The sequence below is a fragment of the Manis javanica genome, chromosome 8, assembly GCF_040802235.1.
Source record: "Manis javanica isolate MJ-LG chromosome 8, MJ_LKY, whole genome shotgun sequence".
NCBI lineage: Eukaryota > Metazoa > Chordata > Mammalia > Pholidota > Manidae > Manis > Manis javanica.
Window position 1 is genome coordinate 10,031,445 of NC_133163.1, and position 26,837 is coordinate 10,058,281.

Genomic DNA, 26,837 nt, shown 5'->3' on the forward strand with positions numbered 1-26,837 from the left:
CTCTGGGCTCAGTCAGGCATCCAGGTAGCTGTCAAAACAGGAGCAGGGCTGGTCCAGCATTAGAAGGATGCTTAGTAGCAGCAGCCAGGATTCAATGCCAGGCTTGTTTTATTCCAGAGCACACAAGAAGAGCCTGTGTTTGAACCCGGTTCTCAAGCACAGCTGAAGAGTGAATAGAGACTGCATATGCCCCAGTAAACATGGCCCTGAAACACCGCCCGTGTCCACTAGGGGGCACCTAGCACTCACGGGGCCACAGATGATGAGCATACCAGTTTTCTTGTCCAGCACCCGATTCCTTTGCGTCCTGCAGTGAATTTCCAAGGCCAAAGGTATTTTGGGAGGAGGGGATCCTTACTGGCATGGCACCAAGAAGTCTGATAGGACACCAGTTGTCACCCCCTGGTGTGCCTAGCAATTCACAGCTCATTGTGCCTTGTGTACTGGTCACAGCTATCCATGGGCAGCCGGATGTACATCCACACGACAGAGGCAGAAACTGAGGTGAAGTGACTTCCTTACGATGTGTGGTCAGTCACAGGCTGCAAACACCCGTGTCTTCTAGTTTGGGGCAGGAAGGGAGGGGTTCCTCTTGGACGGGGTCCTGGCCAGGCATTTCCAAGGCAAGAGAGCTGTGCAGTCCACCTCAGCCTGCGTGTGTACTCAGCAAGCACCTCCTCCTCCTCCATCCCAGGCATCCACATGGCCTTGGGGGCTCAACCCACACACAGGCTGGTGGGGAAGGCAGCCTGGGGAGGGACTGGGCTAGTTTACAGAGCTAAGTGCTAAAACTGGGGAGCACCAAAGTGAGGACCCCTCTCTGAGCAGGTGGAATGGGGGAAAGGTTGAGATTCTGCACCAGGGACACAGTGGTGGGGCAAAAGGCTGGGAATCCCCACGAAGTGCCTTGCTGACCATCACCAAGACCTCTGCACCAGCCCGAAGGGGAGGGCTTGGGAAGGCCCCAGATGACCACCGAAGCCCTGTGGTTAACTCAGGTCTGCAACATATGCCACTGGGGACATGGGACAGCCAGTAAGCCATTTAGTAGCTGGATGACTTGGTCACGCAATTAAGCCTTCTGAGCCTTAGCCCCTCCCTCATTTGTTAGAAGGGGATAATAATACCTACCTCATGGGGCTGAGGAGCTCTGAGGGTTACATGAGATTGCATAGAAGCCATGTCTGGCACATAGTAGGTATTCAGCAGAGAGCCACTATTCGATCTTCCGCCACCCTCATTTGAGCCTCTTTCGCCTTTGCTATCTGCTCTCTCAGGAATGCTCTCCTCCAGCTTAATGAGCTCCTACTCATCTTTCAACACCCAGTCCATTATGACCTTTTTTTGAAATCTTCTCACTGTTCTGTCATTTTCCAAGTAGACCTTCAATAAAGCATTCATTTCCATGTATTGTGACAGTTCCTAGGTCTGAATTTTCCCTCCCCACCCATGTGGGCTGCAAACAATCCTATATTAAACAATGATCCATGGGGCGGCAATCCCTGAGCTAGATGCTGGGCCCTGCCTGGCCCCTGCCACCGCGGACTTAATATCCAGTGGGAGAAACAGCCTCGAATGAAGTAACCACACACATACATTTATGATCACAGGCTCCAGTGAGCCTGATGAAAGACAATCATGGGGTGTTCTGAGATTATGTAACAGGAGGGTTTGACCAATCTGGGGGCTCAGGCAAGGCTGACAGAACTCCGAATGCTCAGAGCTTATCTGTTTTTGAACTGCTGCCTTTAATTAAAACTGCTTATAGGTATGTTTTTCCCATTGTAGTTAATACTACATAAAATATTTTATAAAAATGTAATACATATATTTTATAAAATATATAAATATATAAAATATGTAAAGTTTATATAAAGTATAAAACCTTATATATAAAATAATACATAAACATAATGTAAAATGTAATATTTAAAACATAAAATTATTATATTTTATATATCTTCATAAAAATACAAAAATTATGTATAACACATAAAAATAATATATAAAATATTGGTCTTTCAAATAGAAATTGAACATAAGCTCTAGTGCTTTGTTCATCTTCCCTTTTAACTATCTTTGTTCTAAAAATGACTGTTGCATATTTTAAATAACTTTTATATGATTGCCTACCTTCATAGCCATATTTTCATTCTGCACTATAGAAATAAATTCTATCTGAGGAGGAAAAAAAGAGGAGGAGAAAAATGGAGTGGGAGCAGGGGGAGACTATCAAGCAGAGGGAACAACATGTGCAAAGGCCCTGGGGTGGGGCAGTGGCATGGACAAAGAACTGAAATGAGATTAATGTTGCCACTGCAATAAAATAAGTAAGGAGGAGGTAAGCAGGGAAGCTGGAGAGGTAGTTTGGGGCCCCATGGGACACAGGGAGAATGCTGGGCTTTCATTGAAGAACTTGGTGAGCTGTCATAGGTGTTAGCTGGAGAGAGACTCAGGCAAACTTGTGCATTGTAAGTGTCACTTTAGCTGCAGACTGGGTGTCCCTGTGTCCCCAGTTCCTAGGCCAATGTTTGCCACAGAGAATGTACCCAGTGTGTGTTTGCTGAACAGAAATACTGCCACAGCAGTCACCCTTGTTCCAGACATGGCCAGCCTCTCCAGAACTCTCCTGTCCTCTGGGAGGGAGGCCATGCACCTGAGCCTAGCAGGCCTGCCCTGTGGACTTGGCCATGCCTGCTTCTTCAATGCAGCCTTGCGTTGCTGCCTCCCTGCATCTGCTCATGCCATCTACCGGGCCCAGATGCATACCTAGGTCCCTGCCTGTTCCTAGTTCTCCCACCTGCTGCTTTTGGAGTGTTACCCATCCTTCCAGAAAAGGCTGATTCCTACTTCTAATAAGCCTTCACAGGCCACCTGTTTGTGGACTCTCTGACCTCATGAACAGATGAATGAATGAACGGATTTTGACTTTGATGTAACCAGTGCTTACAGTAAATATTGTAAATTATGTAAATGCCTCTCACAGGCCTAGACTTGTATAGATTCTTTCACCCACCCACTGACCCACTAGCCCTTCAAGTTAGGGTGGTCATTCCATTTTATTGATGAGAAAACTGAGGCTCAGGAAGACCACATATAACTTGCCCAAGTTTCCTCAGCTAGAAAACCACAGATCTGGGACTAAATGCAAGTCCCCTGAGCGTCTTGTTTTCATTTGTCCGTCCAACAAGTATTTGCTGAATGTCTGCCCTGTGCCACAGACGATTCTAGGAGCTTGAAACACACCATGAACAGAATGTGCAAAGCTCCTTGCCCTCACGGAGGTTCCAGACTAGCAGACAGAGGCAGACAATAAACAACAGGAAGGATGAATAAATAAGGACATTAAGTAGAGCAGGTAAGATTGATTGGAGGGGCTGTTGGTGGTCAGTCACTCTCCTTAAGAAGGTAACACTCACTTAAATAACTTAGACAGGAGATTTTGTGATCCTACTTTCTATGTTTTCTGTTGCATGATCGGCCTTTAAAGCCTGCTGGCCCAGGAGATGCCCACCAGGGGTGTATTTAGTGATAGGAAAGGAATTAGCCCCAATGAGGAATGGAAGTGCCCAATGTCAGGATCTCAAGAAAGAAAGGCCCTTTGATGACTGGTCCAGCTTGACTTTCCACGTAGTGCAGAAAGCCTTTGTGCAGCTTCCGAGCAGATGGTTTTCAAGTATACACAGGCTGCCCGGAGACTGGTTTCCTGTCTGCCCAGGCTGAGGTCATTCCTGTGGGCACACACCAGCAGTGACAGGCTGGTGTGCTGGCAAGGATAATGACAAGCAGGAAGTCCTAGTTCCCAGTCCTGCTTTTCTCAGACACTGACTCTGCGGCTTGGGCAAGTCCCTTCTCCCCTCTTGTGCCTCTGTTTCCCATTTGTGCAATGATCATTGCCCTAGGTGACCTCTGAAAGCCCTTCTACCTTGGACAACACTTTGATACTTATATTGGAAATGATAGAACAGGTTGCAAAGTTTCATCTCCATATTCATTCTTCTATGCGTTCATTTAGCCAACAAATATCTTTTGGGCATCTACTGTGTGTACCAGGCAGTGGGTCAGGCAAGGAGAAACCAGGTGAGAGCTTCCTACCATTCATGCCCAGAGGGATCACCATGTCAGGGCTCAGGTGTGACAACAGGAGTGTAGGGTCAATGCATCCTTTCTCTTTGGGAAACATGTTCTCCATTTCTGCTCAATGTCCCAAATTTTGTTCATTCCCAAATGACTTTCATAATTGTGGCCAAATCTTCATCTTGTTTGGACTATTATTTACTCAAGAGTGATCTTTAAATCAATTTATGTTTTTAAAAAAACACAAAAGAGATGTGTTTAAACAGAAAAATTAACATCACAACCATATGTAAAAAGCCATAAAGCTTGCCATAAAGAGAAATGAACTGTAAACACACACACAATAAAACTGGATCTGGTGGTAGAATTCCATGAAGACTGTTGCCTGCTGCAGCCTCCAAGCATGAAGTGTGTTCTACTTGGTTAAAAAGGAAAGTTAACAGGCATTCAATGGATGTTGAGATGTGTAAAGATTTTCTCCTTAAGGAGATCAGGAAAAGAACAGGGAAAGGGAAGTCTTTGTCACCATGTCACGGACGGTAACCCCCTGGGAGTGTTTAGTCTGTGAGCTGACACAAGTCACCACCTGGACTCTCTGGAGTCTGAGGCCAAGGTTGGAAAGTGTTACTGATTTATGTCCCTAATGATTGGCCTTTCTTTCTTCTTTTTTCAACTGAATTCTAAAATTGAGATAATTGTAGATTTACAGGAAGGCTATGGAGACCCTACAGTTTCTGCATCCTGTCACCCTGCTTCCTGACAGCTGACATTCACATAACCATCACACAGTTGTCCCAACGAAGCATCCCATGGTGGCACACTGCTCACTGAACTTCATGTGGATTCCAGCAGTTCTCCCCACTATCCTTTCATCTGCTCAGGGCTCAAGCCCAGGATACCGTATTGCACTTAATAGCCTTTTATTTCAAGGGGCTTCAAATGGTCAGAGGTTGGCGGGAGGCCCTGCAGTTAGACAGGCTGAAGTTCAAACCCCCGGTCTGTAGTGTATTTGGTTTGTGGCATTAGGCAAGGCACTTAATTGCACCAAATCCTTAAGTTTTCCTCTCTGTGAAGTGGCGATCATCAAAGCCATCTTGCAGGATATTTAGGGGTGATTAACTGATGTAAAGCATGTGATACTACTTTGCACTTGGTAGACACCCATCCATGTTCGCAGTGCCTCGTGAAGGTGTCCAGAGTGGGAGGAAGGCAGCCAGGCGGGCTTCTGTGTTGGCTGCTTCTTGTTCCAGCACAGGTAGCCTTTATGGCTGGATTTGAATACGCACAATAAAGCTGGATCTGGTGGTAGAATCCGGTGTGACGTGAGCAAAGGAATCACAGATTCCTGGACTAGGCTGGGAAAGAGCCCTCCAGGATGAGATCCCATCTGCAGCAGGGCGCCATGAGTCCCGTATTATTGAAATAATGACCTCCTAGCCAAAACCAACTGAAAACAAATGAATGGCCAGGCAAAACCCCTCAGTGCCTGGGATCTGTCTGGATCTACCCCCCTTTTCTATTTCCCCCCTCAGCTTGGCTCAGTGTCCTGAAAGTTAGGGGACCCCACTGGACAGGGTAAGAAATGAGCAATGTTACAACAAAAGAGATTGCAAGGAATTCTGGGGAGCACTTCCCTCAGGACAAGGGTGCGCTTGTCCCCAGTGGGTATCGTTTGGTCCCTCTTGGGAGGCTTCTGAAGGCTAGCTTCTGCTTAAAATGATATTGTGAGTCTAGCCTGGAGGCATCCAATCTGCTCCACGGTTGACAGCAAGGATAGGTGAAATGAAAAAAAATATTAAAAGTGGAAAGTTGTAGCCAGATTTTAAAAAGTGGTATGAAGATCTCTATAAGCCAAAAGTGGGACCGAAGCATAAAGAAGTGTGAGGTAAGCAAGAGAGCCTACGGCCAGGAAAGGAAGGGTCTAGCAAGGCCTGGACATGGTGGGAAAGTCTCCCTGGGGGAGGACGGGCCTGGGACAAGGGCCCCTCTTGATGGGGGCCCTGAGGCCCGGAAGCTGAGGAGCTTAGCGCTGGAAGCAAGCTCTTAGGGCTGGGCTCTGGGGCGAGGGCAGAAGTTCGTAGGGGAAGGAGGCACTCCTCCCCCCTCACTCTCATGTCTTCTCATCTTTCCCTGGAAAGTCTGACTCAGTAGTTCCAGGCATGGCCTGAGAGTGCTCATTTTAATGAGAATACAGGTTCTCCTGACAGCTGGGAGCGGGGGATCCCCATACTCCTTCAGGCTGCCTACCTGCTTCACCAACTGCAGGCCTTTGCAAAGTCCCTGGGGTGGGCGAGCCAATGGAGCCTGGCCCTTGGGGTCCCCAGCATTCCCCCCACTGCTTTCCCACTCCCCCCTCCATCCACATTGTCCCTTATTCTTTCTTCCTCTGTCCCCATCACTTGCTGACCACAGTCCCTGCCCTGGAGGAAGCCGCACAAGGTAAGGTCCAGACTGTCTACTCAGGAGACAGACACAGAAGGAGGTAAATTGCTCTGGTTTGCTCCAGGTGTTGATAAAGGGCGGGGAAGACTTCCTGAGGGTCCAGGAAGACTGAGGAATGGGTGGTTTGGAACCTGGAGCTGGCAGGATGGGCGGGAGTTTGTTGAGCAGGAAAGAGGGGAGATCAGTCTGGGTAGACGGAGAATCATGTGCCATCACAGGGCACAGGAACGGGAATGACAGGGCTGCATTCCTTCCACCTTATTGTACTTAGTCTTTTTAAGTTTGAGTGTAGTTTACATAGAATAAACTACAGAGCATTTCTGGCTATTATTTCCTCGCCGTGTTTTGTTCTCCCCTATTGCCTTTTTGCCTAGATTCCAGCTGCACATGCATTCCACGGCTTGATTTCTGTCGCACAGGTCCCTGGCTCCGTGGCTTTTCCCCCCATTTTTTGCCATCTTCGGTTTGGATAGTTCCTACCCCTACGTTTTCAAACTTACTGATCTTTACTTCTACTGTTTAAATTTTCTCTAAGTCTAGCCAGCACATTTTTCATTTCAGGTACTGAATTGCTCATCTCTGAAGTTCGATTTGATGCACTTTTATAGTTTTGGTTTTTCTCACATTATATTAATGTTTTCCTTATTTAAACATATTTTAGATAGCTGTTTTGAAGCGCTTGTCTGTTAATTTCATAATCTGTGTTAGGTCTAGGTCTGTTTCTGTTGAATGATTTTTTTTTCCTTCTGGTCATGAGTCACATTTCCTAGAATGTTGAATTTGTGATTGGAGGCTGGGTATGGCATTACAATATTTTTGTCTAGACTTTGTTGACTTCCTTTACAGCGTGTTGACATTTGACAGCAAATGAAATTATTTGCAGAGCTTTTACCCTGTTAAAGATTTGACCATGCATATCGTGTTTTTGAGCTTTGTTGTAGAATCTAGATTAGCTTTAAACCATAGTTAGTTTAGCCCTAATGTCAAGATGTGACACTTCTAGGATCTCTACTGAATGTTGCAGATATTCAGTGAAATTCTCACTCTGGCTGTTTATAACCTAAGTATCTCCCCATGCTATGTGAACTTGAGGAATTGTTCTGCTTACATCTTCAAAGCAGATTTGTTTTGTTTTGTTTTGGGACCAGTCTTGTGGAGTTTTACTTTACGCAGCAAAGTTTAGCCCTTAGCTCTGGAATTAAGCTAATGCTTACTTTTACTACACAAATTGTAGCTTCCTTAGCCTTCCCAAGCTCTGATATCTATCTTCTAAGCTTAGCAAGCCTGTCATTTTCTCCTTGGGCTTCCCTTCCTATATCTAGAAAGTGCCATTAGGCAGAAAATTGGGGAAATCATAGGGCTTACACTATTTGTTTCCCTTCTCTGCCTGTTGCCCAATGTCTGAATTGTTTCATAGGTTTTTTCAGTTTTCTAACTGTTTACAACTATTTATAAGTCCAGTCTTAGTTACTTTGCTTGGCCAGGAGTATAAGTCAACTCAAATTTTATATATGCATACACCTGTGTAACTATCATCTTAATTAAGACCTTGCATCTCTCTTGCTCATTTCTAATCACTACCACCCCTCAAAGGTAAATTGTTCATTTACTCTATTTCAGTCCATTCATTCCTTCAGCAAACACTTACTGAGCTCTTAGTATTGGCCAAACAGTGGTGTACAGGGATAACAAGATAGGCAAGTTCACTGACAGATTAAATTTTCAGATTAATAAATTTCACACCAATAACTGTGAAGTTATGACAGTGATAAGTCCATAATTAGTGTTTCACTAAGAGGTTAATAGTACTATAAAAAAATTTAATGGGAGGAATTTTTCTTACGTAGGTGGTCAAAGAGAGCTTCCTTAAGGAAGTGACATGAGCTAGGACCCAAACAATAAATAGGAATTAATGAGGGGGACAATGTGGTGAAGCGGGTGGGAAGAATGCTCCGGGAGAAGTGCACAAGTATCACCTATAAGGTTCATCAAAGTGGGCAGAATGCCTGGACACAGCAGCCCTAAGTGAGGGCCTTTGAGATGTGCGATGAAGGGCGGCGGCCAGTGGATCCCCCGGGCTGGGAAGGTGGGCTGAAAGACTAGGGCCCACCTCAGGCCAGGGAGGCTATGGGAGCCTGTTAACGTGGGCCAGTGATGTGCTGGCCCGGGGAATGAGGAAGAAGGGGGTGTGGGGTGAGTACTGAGCTCAAAATCACTAGGTTAGTGGTGGACAGAGAGAGATGTTGAAAGAAGGCGTCTGTTGTAACTTCTTGAGGGAGATGGTGCTTGAGCAAGAGCCGGAGTTCAGTCTGGGTCCTACTGATCTCACAGTTCATTTGCGACATCAGGAGGAGAAACCAAGTAGGTAGTTAGGTATATGGGGTTCAAAGGAAAGGTCTGGCCTGGAGATTAGAAATAATAAGCGATGTGTCTCTGTCAGTAATAAAGCCAGGGGTGTGACGAGATCAGCCCCAGATAGAGAAGGGATTAAAGTGAGGAGGGCGCTGCTATCTGAGTGCTGAGTGCTGAGTACTGAGTGCTGAGGCTCCCAGCACAGGGGCCGGGAGGGGAGGCACAGGGGCTGAGGAGGAGCTGCAGGGAGAGGAAGAAAGGAGGAGAACGTGGTGTTGCAGAGACGAAGGGAGGACAGGTGAGGGACGAGTGTGGGCTCCAGCACCGATGCTGCTGAGAGGCTGGGTGAGATGCGATCTGGGCGTGATCAGAGGCTGGTCCCATTTCTGTGGCCCTGGAAGCCAGGCTGGAGCAGGCCAGGCAGCAAGAGGGAGGTGAGGCGGTGGAGACCGTGACCACGTAGCCCTTGAGGAGTCAGGCTGTGCTGGGGAGGATGGAGAGAGGCCGTGCTGGAAGGTAACAGGGGGCAGAGGTCTTAAAGATTCGTTGGTGGTGGTCATTTGTCTAAGTAAGCAGGACTTGAACATGCTTCAAAGTCACTGGCAAGGATCCGGGTGAGAAGGAGTGTTTAAATACAGAAGAGAGATGTAAGCACCCAGAGACGGAGGTAAAGGAGACTTATAAAATATGGGAAAGGGGGTGGCCTTAGAAGGATGGTGGAAAGAAGGAGGGGTGCTGGGGAAGCAGGGGTATGTCTCTGGTGGAGGGGATTGAGGCCCCTTTCTGGGGGCCTCTCTTCTATGGGAGGCAGGAGGCATGGTTGTCTGATGTGTGTGTGTTGTGTGTGTGTGTGTGTGTGTGTGTGTGTGTGTGCGCACATATGCCTGCATGGCGGGGTGAGGAGTCCATCTTAAGGAAATGGAAAAGGTGCGATGTTCCCTACAACCAGTAAGCAAGTGAGTTGAGCAGTGCTTTGTGACCAGGGGTGACTGAGAATCCACAATGTACCAGAGACTTGCTGAGCCACTGTCCCCCACTGCTTAATTCTGGGTTTGGAGTAGTGACACTCGCTTGCCTAAAGTCACACGGATTTAAAATCCCATCTCTGTCCACGTTTGCCACAAAGACTAAGGCCCAGGGGAGTGTAGGGTTTTGGAATGAAATGAAGCCCTTTAACACTGGAGTTGGATTCAGAGACAAATAAAGACAAGGGTAGGTGGGTGGGAGGAAATGTAACCTCTCCAGGAAACTGGAACTGCTGTGGCTCAAGGACAAAGCTGGGTAGGTAAGTTGGGGTCCAATGAAGAAGAACCTTGAATGCCAGGTGCTTGGGAATTCTTCCCAAAGTCAATGGGGAGCCACTGAGGATTCTGAATAGGTGAGTGACACAAGGACTTTGTATCTGGAAAGTTCTCTTTTGTTGGCAGAGTGACTGCAGCCGGGAGCCAGGAGAGATGATAAAAGGGGGGATGAAGGCAGGGGCCACTGGGAGAGAGGAGCCTGGATAAGGACAGAGTGCCCCTGTCACCACAATGGGCAGAGCCCACGACATGGCACACTCCATAGGCCACAGTTGCATGGCAGCAGAGAGAGGATGAGGGCCTTTGTGGGGCTGGGGGAGAGAAGGGGAAGCCATATGAGGACAGGAGTTTGGGATGGGGTGGGGCCAAACGTGAGCAGATGTTGGACTTTAGAAGCCATCTGAAGGAGCTCTTTCCAGAGCTTTCCTTCAAGAGAGGACCTGCCCTTTAAGGCCATGGCTGTGGAGCCCAGATAGCCAAGGAAGGGAGCCCTTTGATGCCACCTCCCTGAGGCCCAGAGAAAAGCAGTGTCTTGCCTAACGTCACAAGGAGGCCAAGGCCACGGCAGGGCTAGGACACTTACTAGCTCACTCTCTGAGGGCCCACCGGTTTAGGGGGCTCTCTCCTGCTCAGCCCAGGACCCACGCAGGATTTGGGGCATGGAGCCAGATGTCCCCTAGCAAAGCTGTGTCTGCTGATAGGGATGTGGACCACTGGGAAGCACAGCCAGGGTTAGCAGGTGGCCCTGAGAGCCACCTCCCACATTCATCCCTCCCCGGAGAGGGGCACAGGCTCCTGGACTGGGTCTGGCAGTGATTCCCGTCCCCTAGGGCTTGGTGCCATTCTATCCCTTCAACCTCATGCTTTCTCACAGTCATGAATATTTGGGGACAAGATCCTTACCTAGGTGTCCCTTCACCCTGCCCTCAAGTAAAGAAGGCAAAATCACAAGAGCCACCAGGGAGAAGCAGGTATCATCTCATGCCCATTGTGGGTAAGACTCCGCTGGGAGTTACACAGACTCCCTCACTTTTTCCTCAGAGCCAACCTCCTCCACAGATAGAGGAAAGTGAGACTTGGGAGGTGACACATGCAAATGTGATTGTACAAGGCTGACATTCTTCCACCATAATTTATTGCTCTGAAGTTGTTTGGAAACCAGTGGTTGTCCTCAGACTCTGACTTCTGGTTGGCTGTTACAACCAAGGGCTACTACTCAGTCATTGCTACTCAAATTAACCAGAGGACCCCCAGTCTATCACAGGTGTAACTACAGACCTCACATTCTCACATGACTTCCTAAAGACCCCCAGCTAACAAAGAGCTCATCAAACAGGAGAAATGCAGGATTTTAATCCCATATTCCTCCCTCCCTTATCCCCTTCCATCCTGGTTCTGACACCGGCGTAAATGCTCTACCATCTCAGGCCCGTGCACCGAGCACCTGCTGAACCACACCGAGCACTGACCCATGCCGGCGGGTGGGTAGAGCCATGAATTACATGTGGCTCCCAGGACAGTCCTTGAAAATTGCATTTGGGCTGAGGCACTCCCCTATGGATCCCATGGTCCGGATTCCTGTCTGCACATCCCTGTACGTGGCCTCTTATTTCTGCAGCTGTCTTACCGCTCCCGTCCCCACCAACTTCTCTGGTGCTGAGATTCTGTTTCATGGAACAACTCTATCCTTCAAACCTACCTCGTACAGGCAGTTTTCTTGGCCTAAACTTTCTTCTCCTCTAGTTCCTTTCACCTTGCTAACATTTTTCAAGTCTCAACCAGCTATCATTTCCTGTAGAAGCCATCCTTACCATGAGATAGGTATGCTCAAAGCCTGTGCTGACCCACCACATATACTTCTCATTCCTGGTGGCATTTGCTCATCACCTATCTTCCCAAAAGCTCTTTAAGGGCAAGGACCCTGTTTACCTGTCGGTAGCGCTATCTGACAACTCATATAGAGCTTGTATGTCCAGATCAATGTGTCGAATGCATGAATTATAAATAAATGTCCCCTATTCATCAACGAATGTAGAGATGATTGGCCAGATATGCATGTAGTCAATGATCATCCATGCAGTAATAGAAGTAGAACCGAGTTTCAGAAGGAGGAGGAGAGGAGAAAGGGCAGAGATTAATGATGCCACAGCCGGGATGGGTCAGGGATGCCCCTCAAGAAGGCAAATGGCTAAGTAGAGTTTTCAAGAGTGAGAAAGCAGGGATTTTCCATGAGCAGAGGGAGAGTGCACCCCAGAGAAGAATCAGCTTGTGCCAAGGCACAAAGGCATTACATAGGGTATGTCAGGGTAGGCTGGCAGGGTGAGGAGATGAGCTCGGGGGCGCATGGTCATATGCAGTTGGCCATTGTTGTAGAATGCAGAGGGACTGCAGCTAGATGCATTGGGCAATGCACCAAAGATGGGGGAAAGGGTTAACTTTTGGAGGGCATGTACCATTCAGAGGATTTTGCTTCTGTCCTCTAGGACATGGCCTTTGTGCAGAGTCAGGCTGGTGGAGTTCACTCTGGCAATATACTGAACAAAATCTATTTGAGGAAATATGGCCAGAGGGAGGAAGATGAGTCCTGAGGTCTTCAGGATGGTCCAAGGAAAAGATGAGGAGGGTCTAGACCGAGGGTAGGGCAGGGGGATGGAGGGAAGGTAGGGCTTAAACATCTCAAGAAGAAAGAACAGTTGGCCACTCCCTGGATGTGGGGAAGGAGCGTAATTTAAGAGTCCAGATGGTCAGCCTTGACTTGGCAGCTTGGGTAATGTGCCCACCTTGGAGAAGGAGGAAAAAGATGAGGCTCAGGGTGGTGGACAGCTTAGGAGGTCAGTGTAGAGCATGTGGATAAAGAGTCCAGTAGGTGGGTGGGTATATGTCAGTGTGGCTTAGAGAGAAAACGCAACTTCAGTTGAACAAACAGACACAAAACTACAAAACAAAAATTACCCAATCAGATAAATGGAATGGAGATAAATTCAGTTTCTGGAAGGAATTACTCATTCAGTAAAAAGTTTCTTCTAATTTTAGCCATATTGAGTATGACAATAAAATGTTATTTGGCTCACATAAGTTCAGTTTCAACCAAGAGATTGTTGGAAATGGTGGCTATCACGTTAACACCGGCCTGACCGAGACATGTGACCTCATCGCAGTCAATACTCTGAACAACTCTACAGGGCACAGTCAGTCATCCCTGTGTTTCAAAGCAGGAAAAGAAAACTGAAGTACAGAGAGGTTAGAGACTTGACCATTGTGAACGTCAGAGTTAGACGCAAGCCCAACCTTTGCTACTCCGAAACAGCTGGAGTTTCCAACTGCCTTAGGGTCATTTAGTCTGAGATCACCCTGGTGCCTCAGTCCTGCTGAATGAGGCTGCGGGAGGCGCAAGCAGTCGTGGCTGGGGCTAGCAGCTCATCAGAGACCGGTCACCCACGCTCAGGGCACCTGGAGGACATCAGTGCAAGGACAGCTACGGCTCCTGCTTTGTGAGGGATGTCAACATGCCACTAATTGCCTGCAGCCGCTGATGGGCAGCCATGGCAAGAAAGTGATCACAGCTACACAAAGGGGACAAAGAGTGTTTGGAGGGATCTCTGAGGAGAAAGAAGAGGTCATTCGTGGCTGCTAAGATTGAGATCTTGCAACCTGGTTTCACTGTCTCACTTCTTAAAAAATAAATCTGTGAAGTGTAAATAGCAAAGTGCATGGGATCTGAGATTTGGGATTTGAGGCACAACTTTGAATCCTGGACCGAACACAGAGTAGCCGCGTGACCTGAGGTAGATGACGTGACCTCGCAGAGGCCTGTTTACTCATCTGTGAAACAAGGCCAATAATAATATCTACATCAGGGGGTTCCTGGGAGGATTGAATGAGGTTACATGAGAGAACGTGTTTTGTTACCTACCCTGCTTGCCCTCATTCTGTTGCTAACTGTGTAGGGTGCTGCGAGATCTTGGATTCAGGGACTGGACCTTCAGTGTACCTCCCCTGAATGGTTCTTTCTTCTCTTGCAGACTTACTTTGTTCCAAAATGGCATCTCCCTTTTATCAAGTTTTCTTAGTTGCTGGCCTCTGCACTCCAATCTGCTGTGTTTCCCCATCTAGTTCCCCCAGCAATGGGTTCCCCTGCCATCCTTCCCCAAAGAGCAGCCCTGCCTCCCAAGTGTCTTTCAGCAACACCAACTTTGCCTTTTGCCTGTACCGGAGGCTGGTTCTGAAGGCTCCAGATCAGAACATCTTCTTCTCCCCTGTGAGTGTCTCCACTGCCCTGGCCATGCTCTCTCTTGGGGCCTGCTCGGCTACCAAGACCCAGATCCTCCAGAGCCTGGGGTTCAACCCCACACACACCCCAGAGTCTGCCATTCACCAGGGCTTCCAGCACCTGGTCCATTCTCTCAGTGTCCCCAGCAAAGACCTGGCCTTGAAGATGGGGAATGTCCTCTTCATCAAAAAAGAGCTTCAGTTGCAGACCAATTTCTTGGACAATGTCAAGAGGCTGTATGAGTCAGAAGTCTTCTCTACAGATTTCTCCAACACCTTCACTGCCCGGGAGAAGATCAACAGCTACGTGGAGAAGGTTACCAAAGGAAAGATTGTAAACTTAATCCAAGAGCTTGAACCTCTGACAGCCATGGTTCTGGTGAACCACATTTTCTTTAAAGGTAAGGCTCTGAGAGGTTGATTTTGATTTCAATGCTCTGTTCCTTTTTGACTAGCTTTGTAACCAGCTGGCTGCGTGGCCCTTGATTTCTCATGTTCCCTCTCCTGCCTTCAGTTTGTCAATCACAACAGCAGCTCATTCAGCTCTGTCTATGGATAGCTTGATTATGTGTCCTGAGGGGCTGACATTGGGCTCAGTGGGCAGCTCATGGGAAAAAAATCTTCTGGAAGTAAAACTGGGAGAAAGGACCTCATCTCTTGCCACCAACGCCTGCCCCACTGCCCCCTGAAAGTTTCGAGAGGGAACACAGATCTGACAACCTAGTTTAAGAAGCAAATCCAAAGGTGAGAACAGTTCCGTAGCTATGGAAGTACAGACAGGCCAGTGTAACTGTCATTCACATCCCCTGTGCATCTGTCTATAACTTCACAGTTTACAAGACACTGTTGCAGTAGGATGAGCATCACTTTAAAGCTGGACAGCCCTGCATTTGAATTCCACCTCTGCCCCTTACTTTCTATATGATCCTGGGCATGTCCCTTTGAAGGATCTACCATGTACAGAGATCCCAATGTGTGCCAGCCTCTATGCTGACCGGATAGATGGATGATAAAGCTCAAGGCATAGGGTAGTGCTCGTGGTTGAAGTGCTCATTGTCCAGGCAGAGTTACCTCGCACGCTATTGTATCATCCCCCATCCTTCTCCTTTCCCTCCTTCCTTCCTGCTATCCATCCATCCACTTATCTATGCATTTATCTCTCTATTCACTTATTCACCTACCTTTACACACATTCATCCATCTATTCTGCAAGCAGGGGGGTGAAGGAAAAAGAACATGTTTTGAGCTCCTACTAAGTTTCCTGCACTTTGTATATGTCATTCTGTTTAACTTGTTATTGTTCATTGATATATAATTCAAATACCATAAACCACACCATTTTAAAATACACAGTTCAGTGGGTTTTGATTTTTAATATATCCACAAAGTTGTGCAAAACCTCCACTATGTAATCACAGAACATTTTCATCATATCAAAAAGAGCCCCTTATCCACTAGTATTCACTCCTCATTCCTGCTTCCCTCTAGCTACAAGCAAGTTACTTTCTGTCTCTATAGATTTGCCTGTTCTGGACATTTCATATAAACAGAGTCATATAATAGTGCAGGTTTTTGTGCTTAAATTCCTTTACCAAGGAGCATGATTGCAGGATTTTATGGCAAGAACATGTATAGTTTTGAAAGAAACCCCAAACTGTCTTCCAAAATGACTGGACCATTATGCATTCCCACCAGCAATGTATGAGAGTTCCTGTTGCTCCACATCCTTGGCAGCATTTGGTGTTGTCAGTGTTGCAGATTCTGACCATTTCAATAGGTGTGTAATGATAATCTCATTGTTGTTTTAACTTCCATTTCCCTCATGACACATGGTGTGAAGCATCTTTTCATCTTTATTTGTTAACTGTGTACCTTCTTTGATGAGGTCTGTCAAGGTCTTTGGACAATTTTTTAATCTAGTTGTTTGTTTCCTTATTGCTAAGTCTTAAGAGTTCTCTATTTAGGATACCTGTTCTTTATCAGATTTGTCTTTTGCAAATATTTTCTCCTAGTCTGTAGCTTGTCTTCTTATTCTGTTTCCATTGTCTTTCACAGTACAAAGTTTTGAATTTTAATAAAGTCCAGCTTGCTAATTATTTCTTTCATGTACCATGCCTTTGGTGTTATATCTAAAAAGTCATTGCCATACCCAAGATCATATAGGTTTTCTTCTATGTTGTCTTCTCAGAGTTTTATAGTTTTGTGTTTTATATTTAGATCTGTGACCCATTTTGTGTTAGTTTTTGTGAAGGGTATAAAGTGGGTATCTAGATTCATTTTTTTGCCTGAGGATGTCAGTTGTTCCAGCACCAGTTGTTGAAGAGACTATTTTTGTTTCACTGTATTGCCTTTGTTCCTTTGTCAAAGATTTATATGTATTTATATGGATCTATTTCTATGCTCTCTATTCTGTCCATTGATCTATTCCCTCACTGAATTGTCTTGATTATTGTAGCCTTATAGTAAGTCTTGAAGTCAGTTAATGTTACTCCGAAAACTTTGTCATTCTTTTCCAATATTATGTTGCCTATCTTGAGTCTTTTGCATATTGATATAAACTTTATAATCAGTTTGCATATATCTACAATATAACTTACTAGGATTTTGATTGGGACAGCATTGAATCTACAAATGCAAGTTGGGAAGAACTGACGTTTCAACAATATTGAGTCTTCTTATCCATGAACATGGGATATCTTTCCATTTATTTCATTCTTTGATTTCATTTATCAGAGTTTTGTAGTTTCATATTTTGCCAGATTTTAACTAAGTATTTCATTTTTTAGCTGCTAATGCAAATGGTATGATGTTTTCAATTTCAAATTCCACTTGATCATTGCTAGCACATAGAAAAGTGATTGACTTTTGTATATTAACCTTGTACCTGCAACCTTGCTACAAGCACTTACCAGTTGCAGTTCTATTGATTCTTTCAGATTTTCTACACAATCATTTCATCTGCCAACAAAGACAGTTTCATTGCTTCCTTCCCAGTCTATATACCTTTGTTTCCTTTTCTCATCTTATTACTTTAGCTATAACTTCCAGTACAATGTTGAAAAGGAGTGGAAAGGGCATTTTTTCATTGTACCTGACCTTTGTGAGGAAATTTTAAGTTTCTTACCATTACATATGATGTTAGATGGAGGTTTCTTTGTAGAAATTCTTTATCAAGTTGAATAAGTTCCCCTTTATTTCTAGTTTACTGGAAGGTTTTCTTTTTTTCCATGATTAGGTATTGAATTTGTCAAATGCTTTTTCTGCATCTTTTGATATGATTATGTAAATTTTCTTGCTTAGCCTGTTAATGTGATATGTTATGTTAATTGATCTTCAAATGTTGAACTAGCTTTGCAAACCTGGGGTAAACCCCATTTGGTTGTGGTATATAATTCTTTTTCTACATTATTAGGTTTGATTTGCTAATATTTTGTTAAGGATTTTTGCATTTATGTTCATGAGAGATATTGGTCTATAGTTTTTTTCCTAGTAATGATTTGTCATAATAATGTCTTTTTCTGGTAACAGTTTTGGTATTAGGCTTCATCAAACAACTTAGGAAGAATTCTTTCTGCTTCTGTCCTCTGAAAGAGATTGTAAAAAAATTGTTATAATTTCTCCCTGAAGTGTTTGATAGAATTCACCAGTGGAACCATCTGGACCTGCTACTTTCTGTTTTGGAAGGTATTGATTATTGCAGTTTCTGTAATAGGTATAGGCCTATTCATATTGTCTATTTCTTCTTATGTGAGTATTGGCAAATTGTGTCCTTTAAGGAATTGGGCAATTTCATCTAGGTTATCAAATTTGTGGATACAGAGTTGTTTGTAATATTCCTTTACTTTCCTTTTAATGTCTGTGTTAATATCAGTGTTCCTTCTTTAATTTCTAATATTAATTAATTGTTTTTCCCCTGTGTATAGCCCATACTTTGTTTCTTTTTGTGTCTCACGTTTCTTTGTAAAAGGATTTTTTAAATAATGCACCATGGCAACTTTGAAGTCAGATTCTGCCCCCTCCCAAGGGTCTGTTATTCTCACTTATTGCAATAGCTGTTGTTTGTTTAGTGATTTTTATGAACTAGTTCTTTAAAGTCTATACACTTCATCATGTGTAGCCACTAAGGTCTCTTCTTGGTCAATTAAATGGTCAGCTATGATTGGGCAGAGATTTCTTAAATGCCTAGAGTAAATAAACTTCCCAGTCTTTGCTGAGGGCCTTTGTGTGTATGTTGTGGTGTGCCATCAACACTCAGCCAAGTGTGTGACTAAGCCTTCAGTATCTGTGCAGACCCTCAGGGACAGCCATAGGCAAGAATTACAGTCTTCTGATCTCTTTTTTCTCAAATATGCATACAGATTTACATATGCACGCAGATTCTACATGCCCGGGATATATCTGAAATTTCCAAAGGCCCTATATGGACATCTTATTCCTCAGCCTTCCTTTTTAAATTTCATTTAGTTTATTGTTTGTCTCATTGTTATACTCACCCAGGCAACTCTGGAGCTAAAACACCAGTAATTGTTTCTAACAAACACTCCCTGACTCCCGGGGAGAAGGCATTTAGCTCTGCGTGAGCTCCAATCAAGTTTGGAAGCGGAGTCCTCAAAGGAACTATCAGACAGGTCAAATGATGAGAATTCTTTGGGAATGAGACTTTCAAAGAGCTCCAGCTCTGTTCCTCTCCTGTTACTGGAATACAGGCTGTTATTTTTCAAGGCTACTGCTGAACTAGAGTGAAGGATGGAGCTAATGCAAATTAAAATGCCACAGATCTGTCATTGAGATTTGCCCATTTTTCTTGAATAAACTCTCCCCAGCCTCCTGCAAGTTTTTGGTTGATTTCCACAGTTCCAAAAAAGTTGATGACAACTATTTTTGCCAGTTTTTCTTGTTGCCTTTAAGGAAGGATGAATACGCGGAGGTCCCTACTCTGTCATTTTTGCTGATACTACCCCTACCCCCACCCCCAGTCTGTCCTGCTAGGTTTTTTTACTAGTCGATTATTTGCCCCAACTGATATACACTGTCTCAGGCAGCTTCAAAATGTATGTATCACTGCCTCTAACTACTTTTGACTAATTTCCTTTTAGTAAAAGTCCTTTTGCATTGGTTGAGCCCCAGATCAAATCAAACACAGCTTTTCAAGGGTAGCTTTCCAGGGAAGCACAAGCGGGTCAAACAATGGCAGTCCTTCGGGAATGAGGCTCTGGAAGGGTTCCAGCCCTATTTTTTCCCTTTAGTGGCTGCCAGGCTGCTGGATTTCATGGCAAATGCAGGCTCGTACTTTTCAAGGCTACTGAAGAGCTGACGCTTGGGGAAAGGAACTAGGGCAGGTTAAATTCCACAAAGCTCACTGTTCTTACCAAAGTTTAGCTGTTTTTCTTTAATAAGTTGTCCCTCAGTTTACTGAAAATATTAGGTTAATTTCCAGAATGCTAAAAATGTTCATTCTGACCATTGTTGGCAGTTTTCTCACTGTTTTTGTGGAGGAGAAGGTTTTCAGAGAGAAGGTTTTTGCTGTCTTCACCTCACTAATTGCACTTTGAACATAAAGACCTCTCTTCTCTCTTTTTGTAGCCAAGTGGGAGAAACCCTTTAACCCTCTGTACACAAGGAAAAGCTTCCCATTCCTGGTTGGCAACAGGACCACCGTGCAGGTTCCTATGATGTACCAGGTGGAAGAATTTGCTTTTGGGGTAGATCCGGAGCTGAACTGCTCCGTGCTGCAGATGGAGTACAGTGAAGATACTGTGGCCTTCTTGGTCCTCCCTGGCCAGGGCAAGATGAGGCGGCTGGAACAGGCCTTGTCAGCCAAGATACTGAGGAAATGGAGCCACTCACTCCAGAAAAGGTGGGTGTCTGTGTCAATTTATTGGGACCAGAGGCAGGTGATGGTGTACATCTAAGGAGGGAGGGAAAGACCATGATAACAATTATTGAATAATGACTCCCTCAGATTGAACACCAGCTGCATGCTGGACACTAAGCTTGGTGCTGTGCACACATGTCCTCTCTTGAACTTCACCATCACCTAACAACAGATAAGGAGTATTATCACCCCCATTCACAAATATAGAAAGAGAGGCTCCAAGAAGGGAGGTGAATTGCCCAAGATTTTGTAGCTAATATATCCCTGCAAAACTATTATTGCTCCTATTCCTGGCTGGCATGCCCGCTCTATCAGCCAATCCAATATTGAATTCCATGGAATGAGTCTATAAAAATAAACACACATAAAAAGCATTGGTGCTCACCTATAAAATGAGAATACTAATATTACTGAACTCCTAGGTTGTTGAAAAGATAACATAAGTTACTGTTCATGAAGTGCTTAGAAGAATGCCAAAGAGATATTAAGTGTCCAATACATGTTAGCTAGTAGTAATATTATTATTAGTTCTGTAATTATTATGGAGAGGATCACAAGGATGTTAACCATACAACACAAAGAAATGTCAAAGTCTTATGTACAAACTCTTAGCAATATTTTATTGTCACCATTGGCATCATTCTCACATGCTCATAGCCTAGGAGGAGAGAAAAGACAGAATCAGGGGAAACTGTAATTCAAGAAAGACAAAGATCAGTGCCCCAGGGGAGGACAGGCAGAGAGCTGAGGAGCTTCTGAGCAAAAAGAGATGGCTTCCAGCTGGGACTGGGGGAGGACTGCAAGGAGGTGGTGCACTTGCGCCACAGTTATGGAGAGTACATGAAGGTATGGGTAGGATGCAGAGGCTGGGGAAGGGCGTTTTTGGTAAAGGAAAGAGCACAATCTAAGATGCAAAACTGGGGGTCGAGGGACACCGTAGGATGTCTCAGAAGTTTCTTCTCTTCTCAGACTGCAACCAGGACCGGGCAGAAGAGGAGGCAGCAGAGAGGCAGGGTGGGGGGGGGTGTGTGTGGAGGGTGTCTGTAAAGCAAACACAGAAAAGTGGGGATGTCCAAGGCAGCACAGGAGACAGTAACAGGGACAGCTAGCTGTCCATTGTGCTAGCTGAAAGGAAAGGAGCGACACGCAGCAGCAATTCACCGGAGAGTTCCGCTTTATTAGGGAAAGGTGCTGGGTTATATAGGAAGGGGCATGAATTGATTGAGGTGTCACTTCTACGGGGCTGGTGGCTGTTGGCTAGGTGCTGGGATTGGGAGGGGGGCGAGAGGTGATTGGGCTACAGGTGGCGCCGGCGGGAACCGAGAACCCCGAAGAGAAGCCGGAAGTTTGCCATCTTACTGGTGGGGGCCCTCACTAGCTGTCACAAGAAGTCCAGCAGTGAGGACTGAAATATCCATCCATCCACACCTTTATGTTTTCATCTGTGACTCGCCAAGTGCATGACTTTGGGCAAAGCACTAAAACTGAGCTTTACTATCTTTAAATTCAGGTAATGTTATGAATGTGCCTATGCCTGGAACATAGTAAGTGTGCAGTAAATGCAAGGTATTTGGCCATATTCTCTTGGTTCAGGGAAACCATTGCAAAGAAAGAAAATAATTGTGTCAGACTTTAGGGCTGTGCTGTACAATACAGTAGCCACTAGTCACATGTGTGTACTTAAATTGGAATTAATTAAAGCTAAGTAAAATTTAAAGTTTAGTTCATTGGCACTAGTCACATTAAAGTTGCTCAACAACTACACGTGACTGGTGCCTACCAGTGTTAGACAGTGAAGATATGGAATATTCTAACTTTGCAGAACATTCTACTGAACTTTACTACTCTTGGGGATTAGCAGAGCTCATCTCAGGAAGGACTGGGTGGCACTCTGAGCCAGGGGTGGTAGACGTGCTTCCATACTTTCTATTGCCTCCGTTGGTCTCTGCCACAGGCTCCCTTGATGGGTCCCCTTCTCTGCCCTGTCTCCTACCTCATTACAGGGCCACCTTCAGTCTCATTTATCTTCAGGGCTGGACTTGCTCATCGGGAGGCTTACTTCCAGGGCAGCCTGGGTTGGTCGTCTGGGATGTGTTAACTCCTTTAGCAGCAACCAGCAGTGCCTGGAGGAGGAAGAATCTCCTGAAACGCCAACTGGAAGCAGAGACGGAGACCCAGGGGCTGTGACCTCACCTTTTCCTTCCCTCTTCTCCACAGGTGGTTAAAGGTGTTCGTTCCAAGATTTTCCATTTCTGCCTCTTATGACTTGGAAACCATCCTCCCAAAGATGGGCATCCGGGATGCCTTTGATAAAAATGCTGATTTTTCTGGAATCACAAAGAAAGACTTCCTGCAGGTTTCTAAAGTGAGTTGGTCCATGAGAATGTTTGCCTGAGTTGGATGGGCCTGTAGAGACTGGCTAATCAAGCCTGCTCATCTCATCGCTAAGGAAACAGAGGCCTGAGAGGCACGGTGACTTCTTCAAAGCAGAACTAAGGCTGAATCTTGTGGCTCTCAGGACTTGGCCTTATGGCCGTCACGCCTCTGACATACAGGCACCTTTTATCCCCCTGCAAACAAGAGTGCAAGTGTGGTTCTTTTAGAAGCAGGTCTGTCTTAGGCAGGCAGTGCTGTGGCCCCCGCACCTACTGCCAATGAGCAGGGGCCCCTGACATTCAACCCCGCCTCCCTAAAGCCTAGGGCCTCACACTGAGACCATAATGATAGCCATGAGCCATCCGTGCCCTGTAGATATGTGGTGTTTGGCATGCAACGAAGAAAGGAGGAGGGTGGGAGCAGAAAGAGCCAACTTTTAGAACACAGGATATTGGGTCTAAAAATAGCCTCTGAGTCTCTTGAAACACTGAGCCCAGTTCCCACAGGGTAACAGTGAGCCCAAGCCTCTACACAGCACCCACTGGCTAGGGCAAGTTGTGCATGCCCTTTTTAGCAAGAGGGTGTCCTCCAGGCTCCCCATGCACCCCATGCTCTGATAAAGGTCCCTGTCCACATATAGGCTTCTGATCCCTGACCGAAATTTTTATTTTGATAACAGACTATAATGGTCAGAAATGGTCCTGGGCCACTTAAAGGGACCTTCTTCATGGTGTCCAGGGACGGAATGCAGAGAGGTCCCACTGGAATATGACGGACACAGTGGACCTTTTCTCAGTCTGTGCATATGTGAACGTATGAAAACTAATGGTTATAATTGTCAGGAGTTCTCAGGCCCCCCAAAGCTTAGGACTGCATGAACCCCAGGTTAAGAATCTCTTCCCTAGAAGACCAAGAAGGGACCCAATATTTAATAACACGTAACTTGGAAGGATAGATGCAGTTACTATCATCCTTTCATAGATTTGGCAAGTGGCAACTACATAACTTTTGCAACAGGAAGTGGCAGGACTGGGACTTACCCCTAGGTCTTTCTGGTCTGTATTTGTGACCATCTGACTCCGTGTTTAAGGGCCAATTGACCAGTAGCAACAACAGCTGCAATTGATTGCAAATAATAGGCATTCAGTGTATATAATCTTGGTGAGCATCAATACGCTGGGCATCACCATTCCCGGGCAAAACACCACAATTCATCTAAGTAACGGTGTCTCATGGGGGCCTGATATTTGTTTTTTCCATGGCAGGCTGCCCACAAGGCTGTGCTGGACATCAGGGAGGAGGGGACAGAAGCTTCTGCAGCGACCACCACCAAGCTCGTAGTCCGGTCAAAGGACGGCCCCTCTTACTCCGTCATCTGCTTCAACAGGTCCTTCCTGTTGCTGATTATAAACAAAGCTGCAGAGACCATAATCTTCCTAGGAAAAGTGGAAAATCCCATCTAGGTGGAAATAGCCTGCTGACTTGATTACCCATCGGCGATGCATGGGAAATAACAAACCACAGCGGGTGATGTTCCTGGTGTGCCATCAGCACGGACCTCCTTCCGCTTTGAGGCTCCCCCTGCCCCCAGCAGGCTGCACTCCCTGCTGGACGCCACTTTGGAGACTCAGTCATCAAAAGTCAGCAGAGATCCCAGCCACAACCCAGGAGCCGCCAGTCTGTGCTCTTTTCTACGGATCATCTTGAGTTACTAGCTTCATGGAACATTTCTGGGTTGGCATATTTCTATTCCTTGGAGCCCTGGGAATGGGAACATAGAGGTCAGTCACCTTTATTGTAGAATTACAGTAATAAATTCAATAAACCTAAAATGAGAATTCAGCTGACTACAATACTCCCACATGCCTCCAAAGTCCTAATCTGAAAATGGCGTTTCAGGTAATCCATGGTGGCTGGGATGAAAGGTAATGCATGGCTGCGAAGCTGTCTCTGAGTGGGTGCAGTAGCTTCCCATCCAGGCTGCATCAGGCTGGCCACTTTCCTGGCTCTGATGCCACTGCACACACACACACAGCCCTCTGGGTGCTCAGCTGCCTCCCTGCTGGCTGGTAGTTACAACAGCCTGGCTTCCTTACTCTGAATCCTGAGAGCCACAGGCGGCACGGGGAGCCACAGGCACCCGGGGCAAAGCCTGCTCCACCACCCTTCCCTGCCCTTTCGGCCAAACGGCTGACTGGCTCCTTGTACGTCACTTTCATCACTGAGGGCGTCTCCCACAGCCTCTAGTGGAGCGCCCACTCTCCTCAGACCCAGAGAAGTCCTTTCCTCCGCCCCACACCACCTCGCATGTGTCAGGGCTTCCCACTGGTTTCTCCAAGCTCTTTTACACGGAAGGAAACCAATCAAACGGGAGTTACACCAGAGAGCTGGCGAGGAGCTTCAAGGGAATCTCCTGCCCCTGTGCTCCCACCTGCTTTTACAAATAGGAGACCAGAGACTCAAAAGCAGAAACAACTAACCCAGGCCACAGGGACTCCCGGGGACGAATGGGAACCAGGACCCAAGGCCAGATATGTGAGGCTCCAACTCTGACTCTTTGACAATGCTGCCTGGAGCAAACTGTTTATGTGCAAGGCCCCGTCCTTGGGCATGCCTTATAAATCATGGGGCAAAGCCTGGCTTCCTTTCCTCTGAGAAGCACGCTGGATGAGACCTGGCTCCATGCACATGCAGCATGCCAAGGGCAGCCAGGATGCCCTACAGTCGCTCATAGCAGAGTGAAAATAGCAGAGTGAAAAACTGGCCAGACACGTTTGTTGTTCACAACTACTAGCTCTTCCTGGTAGCTATGGGGGGAGTAAGTCCCGGGTAGTCAGAGGTGGGTGAGGGCTTTTAGCTTCCTTCCCCACTACCTTACTCCGGGTGGCACATCACAATGAAAGCCAGCCTCAGGTGGCATTCCAGGGCCCACTCAGACTTGTATTAGCAAGCAGGCCTAAGAATGGTCATAAAACATATTCTGCTGGCTTGGTGAGCTCTCAGTCTCTGTTCTTTCAGAGGCCTATCCTCTGCATTTGTTTTGAAACGTGCTCAGGAATTGTTTTAATTAGTTATAGTAAGATGATAACCACAAAGACAACTGCCTTTGAAAGAACAGAATTACCTACAATTCCCAGGAGGAGAGGCCATGTCATGCCCTGCAGAGCCACACAGGGAAGCACCAGGGTTGGTCCGGGGGCAGGAGCCCTGGGAAAGCAGGGCAAGAGCCTTTATTAGCACAGTAGGGGAAAGGTTGGGTGGGGCCACCCCCTGTTGGGCAGAAAGCAAACCACAGAGATTGAGGCTTGTGGATGGAGAGTTCATAATATGGCTTTTGTGTTCCAGTGAAAATGTAGCAATAATGCAGATTAAACAACTTTGGCCATTAGTTTGACCCATGACTTAAAGATGCCAAGTCATCAATTATAGAATATTAAGAACGATTTTTACAGAATTGTATGAAAGTTTCATTCAGGGCAGGAGTGACAATATTTTTAAGGCAGATTCAGTTAACTTTATAATCAGAGCCAGTTGTCAAAACCTCCTACAGGCATCTAAACAAATAAATAAAGAACAAGTTCAAAATCTTGAGTCCTGGGACTGTTCACACAAGGACAGAAGTATCTGTCCATTGTTTCCAGTCAATCTATACTTCTTATACATCAGTTATTTCATCATTAGAAAATCACTTTTTTAAAACATCCATTAGGCTTATTAGTGTTGATGCAATTGATACAGTGTTCTAGACCAACCTAGAGTTAATTCTAGTCTGCCAGAGCTTGTAGAAGTCACCTCGGGTGTGGGCTTCTGATCAGCGTCCTGCAAATGCTAACTACCCCGGCAGCAGCATTGCTAACCTGGTTCCCCAGAGGTTAGCTAACTGCCCCTGGAATGTAAATAAAAATCACCATTTCATGTCTGTGATAGAGTATTTGAAAGTGCATCACAGACAATGTGTCCGCAGACCACCCACGACACCCAGAGCATCTCACTTTTCTAGGTGGGTGTGGTGGCTCCACCTAACCAGTCACCTGGCCAGCGAATCCATGGGTGCGCAGTTAGGTGCACAGAGCACATACTGTGGACCAGACACAATGCTGAGGCTGGACGTACAGCAAAGAACCAATCCTGCCTCATGGAGTTCA

At 46.0% G+C, this 26,837-nt stretch overlaps 1 protein-coding gene and 1 long non-coding RNA gene across 5 annotated transcripts; one reads left to right on the forward strand and one right to left on the reverse strand.

Annotated features, from left to right (window-relative positions):
• The first annotated feature begins 6,261 nt into the window (after nt 1-6,261).
• SERPINA9 (serpin family A member 9) lies at nt 6,262-24,529 on the forward strand. Of its 4 annotated transcripts, none has more exons than XM_073241922.1 (5): nt 6,262-6,559; nt 14,195-14,842; nt 20,025-20,298; nt 22,534-22,681; nt 23,958-24,529. In XM_073241922.1, exons 2-5 carry the CDS (start codon nt 14,212-14,214, stop codon nt 24,153-24,155), a joined length of 1,251 nt encoding a protein of 416 aa, XP_073098023.1. In that variant the 5' UTR covers nt 6,262-6,559; nt 14,195-14,211; the 3' UTR covers nt 24,156-24,529. The 4 variants fall into 4 exon arrangements, with proteins under 4 accessions (XP_073098023.1, XP_073098020.1, XP_073098021.1 ...); XM_073241919.1 differs by lacking the exon at nt 6,262-6,559 and adding an exon at nt 8,726-8,880; XM_073241920.1 differs by lacking the exon at nt 6,262-6,559 and adding an exon at nt 8,921-9,169.
• Nucleotides 20,583-23,951, reverse strand: LOC140850706 (uncharacterized). The gene is made up of 3 exons (XR_012133707.1): nt 23,733-23,951; nt 22,510-22,643; nt 20,583-22,439 (listed from the first exon to the last, which is right to left on the reverse strand). It is a non-coding gene; the product is annotated as an uncharacterized lncRNA (long non-coding RNA).
• Nucleotides 24,530-26,837: the final 2,308 nt, after the last annotated feature.